General features: G+C 40.7%; 1 protein-coding gene across 2 annotated transcripts in view; it reads right to left on the bottom strand.

Moving 5' to 3' along the window:
- The window catches only part of ppil2 (peptidylprolyl isomerase (cyclophilin)-like 2), a 363,209-nt gene that overhangs the window by 249,432 nt on the left and 98,461 nt on the right, over positions 1-15,316 (bottom strand). For both annotated transcript variants that reach the window (XM_043716077.1, XM_043716075.1), the window contains exon 8: positions 13,524-13,613. In XM_043716077.1, the coding sequence (XP_043572012.1) occupies positions 13,524-13,613 (90 nt within the window). The remainder of the gene's footprint in view (positions 1-13,523; positions 13,614-15,316) is intronic.

Here is a 15,316-nt window from a genome sequence, read left to right as displayed (position 1 = left end):
TACTCTATGCTACTTTCTCCCCACCCCCACCCTCCTCTAGCTTATCTCTCCACGCTCCAAGCTCACTGCCTTTAATCCTAATGAAGGGCTTTTGCCCGAAACGTCGATTTCGAAGCTCCTTGGATGCTGCCTGAACTGCTGTGCTCTTCCAGCACCACTAATCCAGATAGGCCCTTCAGCCTATCCCTGTCCCTGTCCTATTCTGTATTCGACTTTATAAGTTCCCTCTGTTCCTAGACCCAGTTGAAAATTGTCGCTTCTTGCTAAATCCCCAACCCTTTGTGCTTCTGCAAAAGTATAGCAATCCTATGCAGAGGTTGACCAGCATTGGGTGGGTGGTGTGACAAACAAAATGTCACACTGAAACAGTTGGTGGTGTTCTTACCAAAGGAAAGATAGTGGGCAGTGTGGAAGAGGACAGGGCAGTTTTAAATAAACATAAGCTGTGCTTTACTTTGGTTGGAAGCATCAAGTTGGTTATGCCTCTAATGATAGATTTTGGTGGTATGTCTGCAGCAGTCAGCACAAGATAAATTGACTTTAGAGATGTTTCACAATGGATTGAGGATCTATATTTGAAAAGTAGCTTCCCAAGATCTCTTTAATCAGATGAAAACACTAACATTGGGTGAACAGAAATAGGGGCCTACAATGCAAGAGAGAACGTGAGTGAGTGAAAATGTTTGGCTTCAATCCTTGCTATCCATCCCCAGATACATGAGGCTGCAATCCACAATAATGATTTGACAGAAACAGAGAAATAGTGGTTTTGTACTAAACGTACCATGAGTCAATAAAGATTCCAGTACAAAGAGGAGCACTGGGATTTGTTTGCTGCCATCCTGTCAGTTACTTAACCCTAACAATTTACAATCAGATTTGAAGTAGCATAGCCCACTTCAGCTGAGAAAATTCGATTTGTTCAAAATATCCATTTCCACAAATTATACACTAGGGAGTTGAAGCTAGCAAGGATAATCAGCAGAACACTATTATTCCATTTTATTGTGGATTGGGGATCATTTATCCATTCAGGGTTTCATAAGAGTTTTCTTGGTTATCTGTGAGGTTTAAAAAGAAACGTCTGAAGAATGAACTGGAGGTGGCTGGTTAACATTCTGCAACAGATGGGGATTATCTTCTCGCACTTTCCAAGGCAAGTCTAATAAGACCAGGATGGAAACTATGCCAGAGAAATTAGTTTTACATCAGATGATAGGATTAAATGTTTTACTTAGACTATTTCAATTGCAAATTATAGTATTTTTTTCAATAGAAACCGTTGGGCAGACAAGGCCCATGTTCACTCAGAACTGTTAATATGATATTGTAAAAACCTGGCACCAGCTTACAATAGGGAAGGGAAAAATAAAACTGAAGAGGTTTCCATAAATACTTCCTGTCAGATAGATGGTGACAAATGAAAATCTGCCACTTCCCCATGACCCCTGAAAAAGATGTTTCATACAGCAGCAAAGATAATCCTCCCACTGCATCCATATTCAGTCTTAGAACAGAGTTTAACAAGTAGCTGGGTTTCCTATCATGCCAAAGGCAGAGACAGGAGGGAATGCATCTCCTGCAGTGTCAATGGGCTACGGGCAGAACTTCTGCCCCTCACTTGGCATCTCAGAGAGCTGCCACTGTCTCTGATTAGCTGAGGGGATGCCAAATGATGGGAGTGACAAGGACGGGGTGGGGGTGGGGGTCTCCCCCTTTGGGAGACGGGATTCAAAGTGGAGGCCATGCCTTACCCTTTCCGAGTAAGCTAACTTGCAAGGTTCTCCCCCCACCATTTCTGACTTTCTCCTGCTGGCCACAAACTTGGGGCTGGACAAAAAGCCAATCTTGAGTCATCATTAAATAGCCACGTAAGGACCTTAACTGGGGCAAGAGCAGTCAAGCTGCTCTTGGTCTCACCCACTCTGCAAAATTTCAGAAAGTTCAGGGTTGGCAAAAGGGTGGATGGTGGCAGTTGAGGAATCCCAACCATGCCAGTGGACCCTTTCTTAGATATCTCTAGCTATTGCCATGTCAAAGGTGAAAAATGCAACAGATTAGGTGTTGGCAGCTGCATTTGATCCTGTGCCAGGTAAACTTTCAAATTTGAGATTTGAAGTCATTCCAGCTTCATGTCACATTTTACACAACTAAAATTTCAGAAAAGCACGCATGCTACATCATACTGTTATCTATCAATGACAACATTGATAGAAGTAGTGACGACAGTCCTTGTGGAGGTAAGTTGTCAACTTTACACTGAGAACACCACTGTGTTGTGATGCATTACTACTGTGCAGAATGGGATAAATTTTGCACAAATCTAACAATTCAAGGCTAGGCATCCGGGAATCCTGTCGGCCAGCAACAGCATCTACAACCTCATGGCCTGGCATATCCCCTCCTCGACCAATACCAACAAGCCAGAGGAGAAACCCTGGTTCAATAAAAAGTATAGGAAGGCATGGCAAGAACAACGCTTGACAGAACCTAAAAATGAGGAGTCAACTTGGTGAAGCCACAGTGCAGGATTATTTGACAAGTATTGCAAGCAGCATGTAATAAAACTAAGTGATCCAATAGTCAGATTGAAGCTTTCTTGTCCTGCTACATGCAGCCATGAACAGTGGTGGAGAATTAAATTAATCAGAGGCAGAAGCTTCACAAATAGACCCATCCTTAATGTTCCAGTAGCCCTGTCATATGCAGCGCAAAAAACACTGAAGCACTTGCATCCATTTTCAGCCAGAAGTGCCAATTGGATGAACCATCTGTCTTCCTCCTTGTTTGGGTCCATCAGACACTATCGTCTTCAACTAATTTGGCTCATTTAATCCGTTATCAAGAAACAAATTAAGACACTAAATATTGCAAAGTCTATAGCCCCTGGCAACATGCTCGATAACTAGACCATGGCCAAGTTTTAGATTAGATTAGATTAGATTACTTACAGTGTGGAAACAGGCCCTTCGGCCCAACAAGTCCATACCGACCCGATGAAGCGTAACCCACCCAGACCCATTCCCCTACATTTACCCCTTCACCTAACACTACGGGCAATTTAGCATGACCAATTCACCTCACCTGCACATTTTTTTGGATTGTGGGAGGAAACCGGAGGACCCGGAGGAAACCCACGCAGACACGGGGAGAATGTGCAAACTCCACACAGTCAGTCGCCTGAGGCAGGAACTGAACCCGGGTCTCTGGCGCTGTGAGGCAACAATGCTAACCACTGTGCCACCGTGCCGCTCACAAGAGTATCCCATCCAGACCTATTCCCCTACCCTATTATTCTACATCTCCCCTGACTAATGCACATTACCTACACATCCTTGAACACTATGGGCAATTTAGTTTGGCCAATTCATCTAAACTGCACATCTTTGGGCTGTGGGAGGAAATCGGAGTACGTGGAGGAAACCCATGCAGATACAGGGAGAACGTGCAAACTCCACACTGACAGTCACCCAAGGCTGGAATCGAACCCGGGTCCCTGGCACTGTGAGGCAGCAGTGCTAACCACTGAGCCACCGTGAATTCAGTGTAGCTATAAAATGGACATCTACTCAGCAAAGTGGAAGCCGAGTCCTGAGTACAGAAAGCATCCAATCCAGTCAGGTACTACCCTGTTATTCTGATCATTTCCATCAATTTGCTGATGATCATTTACAGTATTATTAAGAGACATTTTCTTGGGAATAACCTGCTTAATGATATTCAGTTTGTCTGCCAGGGCCACTCGGCTCCTGGCTTCATTACAGCCTTGGTCTAAACATGAACAGAAGAGCTGACTTCCACAGGTAAGATGAGAATGACTGCTCTTGACATCACGGCAGCGATTGACAGAGTATGATGGCATCATGGATCGCTACCAAAAATGAATTCAATACAAATCGGTGTAAAGCTCTCTACTAGTTGGAATCATACCTAGCACAAAGGAAAATAGTTAAGGTGATGCTCCTCATGTGCAGCATCTCACCAAATCTCCTTTGACAGTACTGTCCAGGCCAAAACATGTACTATTTAGAAGAACAAGGGAAGCAGATGAGTAAGAAGCCCCATACCACCATTTTGATTTAAAGCCACATCGCTGTTCCTTCACCTCTGCTGGGTCAAATTCTGGAATGCCCTTCCTAACACCACTGCGTGTGTGCACCTCCTAGTACCAGTCTTCCCAGTGCATGGATTTAATTAGTCTAAGAGTCAGCTCAGCACAACCTTCTCAAGGAAAATTAGGAATGAGCAATAAATGTTGGCCTGACCAGCCATTCCTGAACAAATAAAAATAAGATTGCACTTTAAATTATAATCCTGCCATTCCAATGCTGCCAAATTTGGTAGTTCTTAAGTCTCACATCGAGTCATTTGATCCATTCACTCAAATGTCACAGAACAGAACACAGACATTTCATTAGTTCCATTTGTTGTGTCCATTTTACCTATGTCGAAATACAAAATTTTGTCATATAAATTATTAATTCTGAGACCTCAAAGGCACAAAAAGTATATAGACTGTCAATGTGATCAGTATATTTTGAATACAACAATTTGAGAGAAACAAGAATTAATTTGGGATAGCTATTTAGCATGAACGCTGTAAGTATCACCAGGTGAAATCAAGTGAATTAATCTAAACAAAGCTAGGTCCCAGAAACAAGAAATCAAGCAGATAATTGTGCAAGATTTTTTTTAAAAGTGATGTGGGTTGAGGAATTGTTGAGTGTTTAGACAGAGAGAACTCTCTCTGTTCCGCATTACATGATATGCTCACTGAATTCAGTGGTGAGGGAGTCATCACCAAGCCACGGCTGACGTTCTCTGATGTTTTCAAAATAATTAGTTACAGTGGATAGTCCAGCAAAACCACAAGATTCAGTCTGTATTCTGCCTATGTTTTATTTCAGTTGTGCCGATTAAGGGCAATTACAGGAGGCCAGTGATGCCTTCCATTACATCCATGCCCAGTTTGTGTGCACCTCAGCACAATATACAGATACTGCTGTTGCTGTAGCAATATAAAAGTTAGAACCTGAAAATGCTAAAATCTGAAATTGAAACAACGCCAAGCAGTTGAATCAGAATCAGCAAAGAGAAATTATAGCTTTTCTTAAAAGTCTACCTGACAAAAAGGTCAACCAGAGAGCTGTGATAACCCATTTTACCCGTAGGAAATGCCAATTATTCTTTAGAACATTTTCAGTATTTTCTGTTGATACAAGATTATTTTCAGTAAAAGCACCCACTTTTGTTGGCTCATTTCGGATATCATAGCCATATCGAAACAGTGTGCATCAGTATAATGGAGAAACTCTTATTAGATTTTTAAATCTGAATAAATCTGAAGAATAGCGTTATTAAGGAATTTATTGCAACGCTGCACAGTAATAATGAAACAGACTGATGAGAACACGCAGCTTCTTGCTGTTTCTCCATCAGTATTAAGAGTGAATGGGGAAGGCTTTGATTTTCTTTCGGTCAGATCAGTTTTAATTAAAATAAGCAGTTCTGTTTATTTAAAACTGAGGTTCTTTTCAGTGAAGACTGCTATACAAGTGCAAGCTAAAAAAAGGCAACTATTGCCTCTTCTATACAGAGAAAGCAGAAAAGCAATTTGTGATGGCCTATGTACAATGAAACCATGAGTTGGTCAGGGAACAGTAATCTTAGAGAATTTGCAAGTGACAAACAGGACATCTAGTATCTCTTCTCCATCTTTATGTAGGAGAATCGGAGCTCAGACATTGTGACATATATTATTTCGTTGGTTCCAATGTGTACAATGACCTCCTGCTGGCCCCTCTCCTCCTTGTCTGCACCCTCTCTGAGACATTCTTGGTCCTGGCACCAGGGAAGCAACACACTATTCTGATTTTTCGCTGCTGGCCACAGAAACGTCTGTCTGTACCTCAGACTAGAGAGTCCCCTAACACAATTAGAGTCAGTCTCAATACCAGAAACTTAGCTGTTCATGTTACTTTCTCCTGAGAATCCAACACCCTCTACATTTTCCAGAAGTTCAACAGTCAGCACTCCCTGAATTACACTGATGAATTAACAAAGCACTCTGTATGGAGAGCAATAAAGAAAAAAATTACTTGTCCTCATACCATGCCTCATCATTTTGCAGAAATAGCTGTAGGATTCACATTTACTTCTCTTATAGTCAGTAAAAGATCAGAGCTAGTTCATCTATTAATTTTGGTAGCCACCCACTACCAAAAAGAGATATTAACAGGGCCAAAGGATGGAAAAGAGTAATGATTTGACTTGTGAAGCTTGTGTAAATTTGATTTCTTTTAAAATGTTCACATCTTGGATCTTTCAGTCATCAAATTCAAAAGAAATTGCCTGTGGTTTCTGTTTGGTTAAAAATCGGCAGTTAGTCGATGGAGTGGGAGTATAATCATTTTCATAGGCCTGCCCCAACACTTTCTTGTCATTACAAGCTAAATAGTGGAGTATTTCAGATTGTAAATATATTTTTCTAGCCTAATTGAATCAAAAGGAAAACAGTGCTTAACCGTTTCAGTAAAAGGTCAACATCTGCTTTTTAAATGGCTCCCTTTGTTTTCTCAAGAATTGCCAAAATTAAGCAAAATTATTCTGAAGCAACTCCTGATACAACAGTTGTGAAATTCTAAGGATGCTACTGTTAGTTTATTTATAATTTAGAAGCAGGATGGCCAACACTTTGCACCTTGGCTAATCCAACATTTATTGGAATAGTTAAGCGTATGAAATGAAACTGTTTACACATCAACATGGCAGATATGCACCACCTACACATTTCCTCATTACATTTGGACAGACTCAAGTTATGCTTCAATAACTTGATGTCTAATAATGTGAGGGTGAAAATATTTGAATAGAATGAGATCCAACTGCATGCAAATGCATCAAAATCAGTTTGATCAAAAGGTTGTCAACTCAAACAGCATCAACTGCAAAGAGTAGCTGTCCTTTTTAACAGCAACATTTCTGTGCCTCAGCCTGGTATACAAGATGATAAATCACAAAAAGTGAATTGCATTCTCTTTTGTTGAATCATATATGAACAAGCTATGAATAGTGCTTGTGTTGTTTATGATGCAGAGGAGACTAAAGAGTCAATCTGTCACAACACTGGTGAGAAGACCATTGTTGTCACTTGCTTATAATATGAGGAGATAACTAGGTACCAACTTGTGCTTGGGGCAGGTGCCACTAATCCTCCTTCCTATGCTTGTCTAAAGAGATAAACTGTCATATGTAGTGGAAGAAGGAACACAAATAATCTTGGCAAAAGAAACTCTGCCCTTAGAAAACAGGAAATAGTTTACACATCTCAATAACTATACACTGGTTACATTTGTTCCTAGGTACATTAACATTTACTGACGTGTTGTAGGTAGGACACGCATGCCTCTGTCAGGAAACTGTGGCAGAGTCCAAAAATTGTCTGTCAGATGTGTCCAGTGGATATATGAACATCAGGGGCAGAGCTCACAGATTAACCCTATCAAATTCATTAGCTTGTATACCGCAGTGCAGTTTTGAATTTGTTACAAACAAGGGAAAGGTAAATTGAACTTCTTTCATTACGTTGTCCTTCTGTCTATAAGGAGGAGTAAAAAAAGATTCCATGGCACAGATCCACAACTAACTAGAGAAGTTAAAGCTGCTAACAAGTTTAAAGCAAAAACATATAAATGTGTTCAGACAGCTGGCAGGTCAGAAGAGGTAGCAAAGAATGACCCAAAATATTAACAAGGAAGGGAAGATTAAAGTAAAAGAGACAGTTAACAAGAAATATGAAAACAGATAGTAAGAATTTCATTATAAAAGTTAACTAAGTGAACACTGGCCCAATAGACACTGAGTTTGGAGAATTAATAACAGAAGATAAGGAAATAGAAGATGAACTAAACAGTTTTTTTGATTTAGGCTTCACTATAGAGGATACAAGTAACATCCTAGAATTGGTGATAAATCTGAAAAAGGAAGGGAGGGAGGAATCTAGAGAAAAAATCACAATGAACAGAAGCGTAATACTGAGGGCTAACTGTGCCCAGATACTGAATGACTTCATCCTAGGGTCTTAAAAGTAGGAGCTAGTGAGATATTGACATATTGGTTTTAATTTTCCAAAACCCTCTTGATTCAGGGACAATTCCATAAGATTGGAAGATGGCTAGTAACTTTTAATGTTAAGAGGAAAGGAGACAGAAAGAAGGAAGGCCCAGACCAGATAATTCAACATCTGGCATAGGGAAAAAAAACCAAGGTGGCAGCGCAAGCATGGCAGGTGGTATTCGGGCTTCTGAGCTTGCTTGCTCCAGGCCAATGGCATCCTTTTCTCTCTCTCCCTTGCATATTTTGTCTTTTCCTTTTCTTTCTTCATCTTCGAATGTGGAGCAGTGATGACAGGGCAGCGGCTTCAGCGTCATTGGCATGGATTGGGATTCCTGTTGACTGTGGCAGTGCCCGGAGCCTGGACTATTGACAGTGGCAGTGCGTGAAGTGGTGATTCCTGGTGGCAGTAGTCTTAAAAACTGGATTGGCAGTGGCATGGATTGGAGCGGGGACTCCTGGCAGCGGTAAACCCAGAGCCTGGATTCTTGACGATGGCAGTGTCCAAGGTGGGGACTCCTAGCAGCAGTGGGCCGAGTGTTGGATGATTCTTGGCGGTGCCGGTGCCAGGAGCGGGGACTCTTGGCAGTGGAGGTGCCCAAAGCAGGGAGTCCTCAACGTCATTGCTGCTGTACCCAACTCTTTGAGGCCCCGAACACATAACAGCAATCTTGCAGAAGCATCTGAATGGGTATATGAACAAGAAGGGTTTAAGGAGATATGGACCAAGTGTTGGCAAATGAGGCTAGATTAATTAAGGGTATCTGGCTGGCATGGTCAAGTTGGACCCGAGGGTCTGTTTCCGTGCTGTACATCTCTATGGCGCCGTGCTTGAGACCCAATTTGATCAGAAGATGAACTCCAATTTAAATAATTCCTTTTTATTCTTCTTGTAACTTTAAATGATATCAGATTGTGGTGGCAAAACACTTCTCATTGTTGCATATATCTAGGCAGATACAATAGACTTTATTTTAAACTTTCTATTTAATCATCATGCTGTCTTGAAATTAAAAGTTGCAGCAGAGCAATTGGATACATGCAAAGTAATGGAGAAGACTCAACATGGCTTTGTGAAAGAGAAATCACCTTTGACCAATCTATTTGGGTTCTTTGCGGTGGTATGCCATGCTGTGGATAAAGGTAAACCAGACGATATACTGCACTTAGATTTCCAGAAAGTATCTGTTAAAGCACGACATGAAAAGTCATTGCTCAATGTGTACCAAAGAGCATACTGGCATGGATTGAAAATTGACTAACAAGAAGCCAAGAAGTAGGCATGAGTAAGGCTTTTTCAGGTCGCCAAGATGTTTTGCAATGGGGTGCCACAGGAAGTGGTGCTGGAACCTTAACCATTCACAGTTTGTACAAATTACTTAGAAAACTCAGAAGCTATGTTTGCCAAATTTGCTGATGACACAACAATAAGTAGGAAACTAAATTGTTCACACACTTCAAGGCTATGAGACTCCTGAGGATGGTGACTGAGCTCTGTTCTGGTAATTGATGATTGGAACTTTCCAGAAATTGCAGTCAACTTGCATCATTGGTAGCAGCCATAGTATAGTCCAGCAAAGTCCAGTACAAAAAAAAATTTAAAAGGATGATTTTTTTTTAAGAAAAACAAGTTATGATCTGTTTTTGGTCTTCTGGTGCTGACAGATTCTATCTTTATGCCATTTTTAATTTAGATAAAACATGACTTGAAGTGACTCCAGAACACATTACAGCTCGAAGATAACATGTTAGAGTGGTGAAGAGTTTCACTTTCAGCATAGAAATCCTGACCATATCTAGTGGATCTCAGATACTCAGTGAAGACAAAACATTTTTTTCCCCACAGTGATGACAATAAGAAGTCATACTATGCCATCCTCAAGTTTACTCAGCAACAGTTCAGAAACAACGTCAATAGAAAACTGACAGTGGACCACTTGATTCTTTATCACTATGAGGCCTCAAACAAAGCAGGGCTCATTCCAGAACTCCAACTTTGTTTCATCTAGATTTCATAAAATTTCTTCCCGACAGCTTCCTTAGTAATTCTCTACAGAGGTGGTTATTCAGTAGATACCTCAAATGGTAAAACAATTTTTTTTTCACAAAGAAAAGTTGTTAAACAGTGCCTTCTCCTTTTGTTCCTTATGTCATTATTATTCACTTCTAGCTTTCATTATTGCCCCTTCCATCATTTCCCTCAAACAAACCTTGCGTTATTTTAAATGGGAATTCCCTCCTGTTTCGCTGCTTCCATACTTGCTTAAAATATATGCATTCACATCTCCTTTTGTTCCTTATGTCATTATTATTCACTTCTAGCTTTCATTATTTCCCTCAAACAAACCTTGCGTTATTTTAAATGGGAATTCCCTCCTGTTTCGCTGCTTCCATACTTGCTTAAAATATATCTTTAATTATCTGCATCACTGTCTCCAGGGACACTGCTGAGCAATTTATGCTTTTATTTCAAATTTCAGTCACCTGTAAGATTTTTGCTTTCATCTGAGTAAAGGAGCCAGGTTGTCTGAATTCTTCTAATCCTGAGGACATTCTCTACGTGATAATTATTAGACTGACAGTGTCCAAACTTCTTATGCCTCAAATCGGACAAGCTTACATTAAAGTAGAAAGTCCAGTTACCACAAAAGGCGGCATCAATCGAGCTGTCACTGATTCCTGGAACAGCTGTTTTTAAAATACATGGGCAGACAAATATAAAGCAAATGATCATGTGCCAGCAGTTAATTCCATCCACATCAAGCACTTGTGCTTTACTCCTTAACTATTAGGAAAAGAATGCATGCAATTTTATACTCAACAGCTATCTAGCATAATCATTATATTTAAAACCTAATTAGTGTGATTGCCAGGACATCATCTCACCCGTTGCTATACAGCATTAGGAAACAGACTTTTATTTTAAACTTTCTATTTAATCATGCTGTCATGACATTAGAAGCTAAACTGAGGAGTGAAATTTGTTAGCTACTTAAAAGAATTATAGTGTTGAATTTGAATGATGCACACAGTGTGTTTTTGGAAGGTCTGATGTGATAGGCCAGTGCTTTTGGGTGGGTGGGGTGGGGGAAACAGAAGAAGTCGAAATCTTGCATTGATGATCCTCTTTAAGAATTGGGTTTCTCTGGGAAATAACCTTACAAAAACATGACAGAAAAGTTCCAAGTTTAAAAGTCACAAGACCTTTCAGACAATTTCATTCCCACCACAAAATGTCTGAAAATCTACATTACACAACTTAGAACAGTAAGCACAGAACAAGCCCTTCAGCACATGATGTTGTGCCGACCATTGATCCTCATTTAAGGTAAACCTAATGTACGAACCCTCAAATTTCTGTGACCATAGGCATGTCCAGCAGTCTCTTAAATATCCCCAATGACCTCACTTCCACAACTGCTGCTGGCAATGCATTCCACACTCTCACAACTCTCTGCGTAAAGAACCCACCTCTGACAACCCCTCTATACTATCCGCCAAACAGCTTAAAACTATGACCCCTTGTGTTAACAATTTCGGCCCTGGGAAAAAAGTCTCTGGCTATCTATACCTCTCATTATCTTATATACCTCAATTAGGTCCCCTCTCTTCCTTCTTTTTTTCCAATGAAAGAAGTCCAAGCTCAGTCAACCTCTCTTTGTAAGATAAGCCCTCCATTCCAGGCAGCATCCTGGTACCCTCCTCTGAACCCTCTCCAAAGCATCAACATCTTTCCTATAATAGGGTGACCAGAACTGGACACAGTATTCCAGGTGCGGTCTAACCAAAGTTTTATAGGGCTGCAATAAGATCTCACGGCTCTTAAACTCAATACCCCTGTTAATGAAATCCAAAACACCATATGCTTTCTTAACAACCCTGGGTGGCCATTTTAAGGAATCTATGTACCTGCACACCAAGATCCCTCTGTTCCCCCACACTGCCAACAATCCTGTCTTTAATCCTGTACTCAACATTCAAGTTTGACCTTCCAAAATGCATCACTTCGCATTTATCAGGTTGAACTCCATCTGCCACCTCTCAGCCCATCTCTGCATCCTGTCAACGTCCCGCTGCAGCCTACAACAGTCCTCTATGCTGTCAAAGACTCCTCCAACCTTTGTGTCGTCTGCAAACTTGCTAACCCATCCTTCAATTTCCTCATCCAAATCATTAATAAAAATTACAAAGAGTAGAGGCCCAAGAATAGAGCCCTGTGGAACACCACTCACCACTGACTTCCAGGCAGAATACTTTCCTTCCACTACCACTCGCTGTCTTCTGTCGACCAGCCAATTCTGTATCCAGACAGCTAAATTTCCTTGTATCCCATTCCTCCTGACCTTCTGAACGAGCCTACCATGGGGAACCTTATCAAATGCCTTGCTGAAGTCCAGATACACCACATCCACCGCTCGACCCTCATCAACCTGTCTAGTAACATCCTCAAAGAACTCAGTGAAATTTATGAGGCATGACCTGCCCCTCACAAAGCCGTGCTGACTGCATTTAATCAAGCCATGCTCTTCCAGATGGTCATAAATCCTATCCCTCAGAATGCTTTCCTAAGATTAAATACAAACTCAGGGTTCCACAATCTCCACTGGGAAGATCAAGGATGGATAGCAGTAGTTTTATGAAGCACATCATATATTAGCAGCCCATCATTTTAAACACACAGCAAGTTTTTCTAAAAGCCTTGAATACATATTGAAAAATTTAAAGCAAACAGTAACACAATTCTGATTTATCATTTTATAGACTAATTACATGACATCTCATCACTGACATTTTTTTAAAAATCCCTTCAGTGGGGCAGCAGGGGCCTATGTTCAAATCCCCACCATGTCTGATGATGAATTTGAATTCAATAAAAATCTGTAATTAGGACAATAATGATGTATATGAAATAATTGTCAATTATTAGAAAAAACCATCTGAATCCTTCATTGTCAACATCCTGGGGATTACTATTGACCAGAAATTGATCTGGATGAGACATGCAAGTACAGTGTCTATAAGAGCAGGTTAGGGGTTAGGAATACTGCAGCAAATAGCTCAACTCCTGATTCCCCAAACTGTCCACCATTAACAAGGTCTAAGTCAAGTCTGTTATGGAATATTCCCCACTTGCCTGTAAGAATGCAGCTCTGACAACATTCAAGAAGCTTGACACCATCTAGGTCAAAGCAGCCCACTTGAGTGGCACCACATCCACAAACATTCAGTCTCCCCACCATTGTACATACTGCTGCTGAGCGATAATCTGCAAGATGCACTGTAGAAATTCATCCACATTCCTCCGACAGCACCTTTCAATCCCATGTTCAAAAACTTGCATTATGCAGAATGAAAAACTGCCCAATTAGTGTCAAAAATACTGATATTAGAGAGCAAAAGAAGCTTTGTACCTGCAACGTGATGATATCTTCCCTTTTGAAGGGCTCATCGTTAAGGAGATCTTTGAAACACTTGGTCTTAATGTTCAGTTGCTCCACAGCCTAAATGAAAAGAAATAAAGTACTAAAAAAGCCTCCGCATACAAACAAAATGTTAGAAGTTTCTTCTGCAAGCTCATTTATGACAGTTACAACAAGTGACCATCATTTCTCCCTCTAAAGGGACCATCAAAGGATGCTGCTCAATCACTCACATGAAATACAAAATTAAAGACCCTTTCTGACGTGGTACAATTCTCCCTATACTGTTCGCTATAGTGTTTTTATGTCTAAAAAATGGTGAAGACAATAAAAAACGTAGCAAGGCCAAAATCAAGAAAAAAAACAACAAAATATCATGGATACTGGAAATCTGAAATAAAAAACTAAAATTAAATGAGCACCTGTAGAGAGAAACAGAGTTGACCTTTCAAATCAATAACCTTTCATTTGAATTGGGGAAAGTGATACACGCTTTAAAGTAAATGAAAGAAGGGAGGGGACAATAAAAACAAAATGATCTGTTATAGAGTTGAAGACATTAAACAGATTAGAGAGGACAATTAATTCAGAAAAGGACTGGAAGTGCAAGGCCAAAGGGAGTAGTAATGGGACAAGTCAAACATAACAAAAGAGAAATCAACTATTGCCCGAAAGCAAAACAAGAATAAAACTGAAATCTGAAAAAAAAAGCTAAAAGGGAACAGAGGTTATAGAATCCCTACAATGTAGAAGCAGGCCATTCAGCCCATCGAGTCCACACCGTCCCTCCAAACAGCATTCCACCCAGACCCACCCCTTGACTCCAATGATGTGAAATTCAATGTCAAGCTAGATGGCAGCAAGTGCCAAACTGAAAAAGGAGGTGTTGCTCCCTCACGTTTATATTCAGCCCAAATCAGGCAGCTATCTTTTTATCTTCCTGTCATGACAAAATCTACTCTTTGGTCTGTCTCTGCAGGGTCAGAACTGCCTGAACACCAGCTTTAGAACACAGAATAATATAGCACAGGAAGGGCGCTTCAGCCCACGATGCTGTGACGAACATGACACCAAATTTAACTACTCACTTCTGCATGTTCTTAGTCCATATCCCTGCATTCATTGAATATTTATGTTCTTATCTAAAAGCTTCTTAAACGCTTCTGTCATATCTGTCTCCACCACCACCCCAGCAGTGCTTTCCAGACTGTACCATTCTGTGTAAAAAAAGTGCCTCTCACATTTCCTTTGAACTTTTCTCCCTCACCTTAAATGCACACCCCCTAGCTTTAGACATTTCAGTTCTGGGAAAAAGATTTTGACTATCAACTCAAATCTACACATCTCATAATTTTATAGACTTCTGTCAAGTCTCCCCTCAGTCTCCGCCGCTTCAGAGAAAATATCCCACGTTTTTCTAGCCTCTCCTTCGAGCTCATGTACATCTAACGCAGGCAGTATCCTGGTAAACCGATTCTTCACCCTCTCCAAAGCCTTCACACACTTCCTGTAATGTGGCGACCATAATTGTATGCAATAATCAAAGTCTTATAAAACTGTAATATGACATCCTGAATCTTGTACCCAATTCCTTGACTAATAAAGGCAAGCATGCCATATGCCTTCTTTACCACCTTGTGGGAGCTATGGACTTAAACCACAAGATCCTTCTGTACATTACTGCTCTTCAGGGTCCTGCTATCCTTAACATTTGATCTCCCAAAGTGCAGCATCTCACACTTAACTAGCTTAAGCTCCATCAGCCACTTCACTGCTCACATCTG

The sequence above is a fragment of the Chiloscyllium plagiosum genome, chromosome 25 (assembly GCF_004010195.1).
Source record: "Chiloscyllium plagiosum isolate BGI_BamShark_2017 chromosome 25, ASM401019v2, whole genome shotgun sequence".
In the NCBI taxonomy this organism is placed as follows: Eukaryota; Metazoa; Chordata; class Chondrichthyes; order Orectolobiformes; family Hemiscylliidae; genus Chiloscyllium; species Chiloscyllium plagiosum.
The sequence above is the reverse complement of the archived record's forward strand: the minus strand, read 5'-3'. Positions and strand labels throughout refer to the sequence as shown.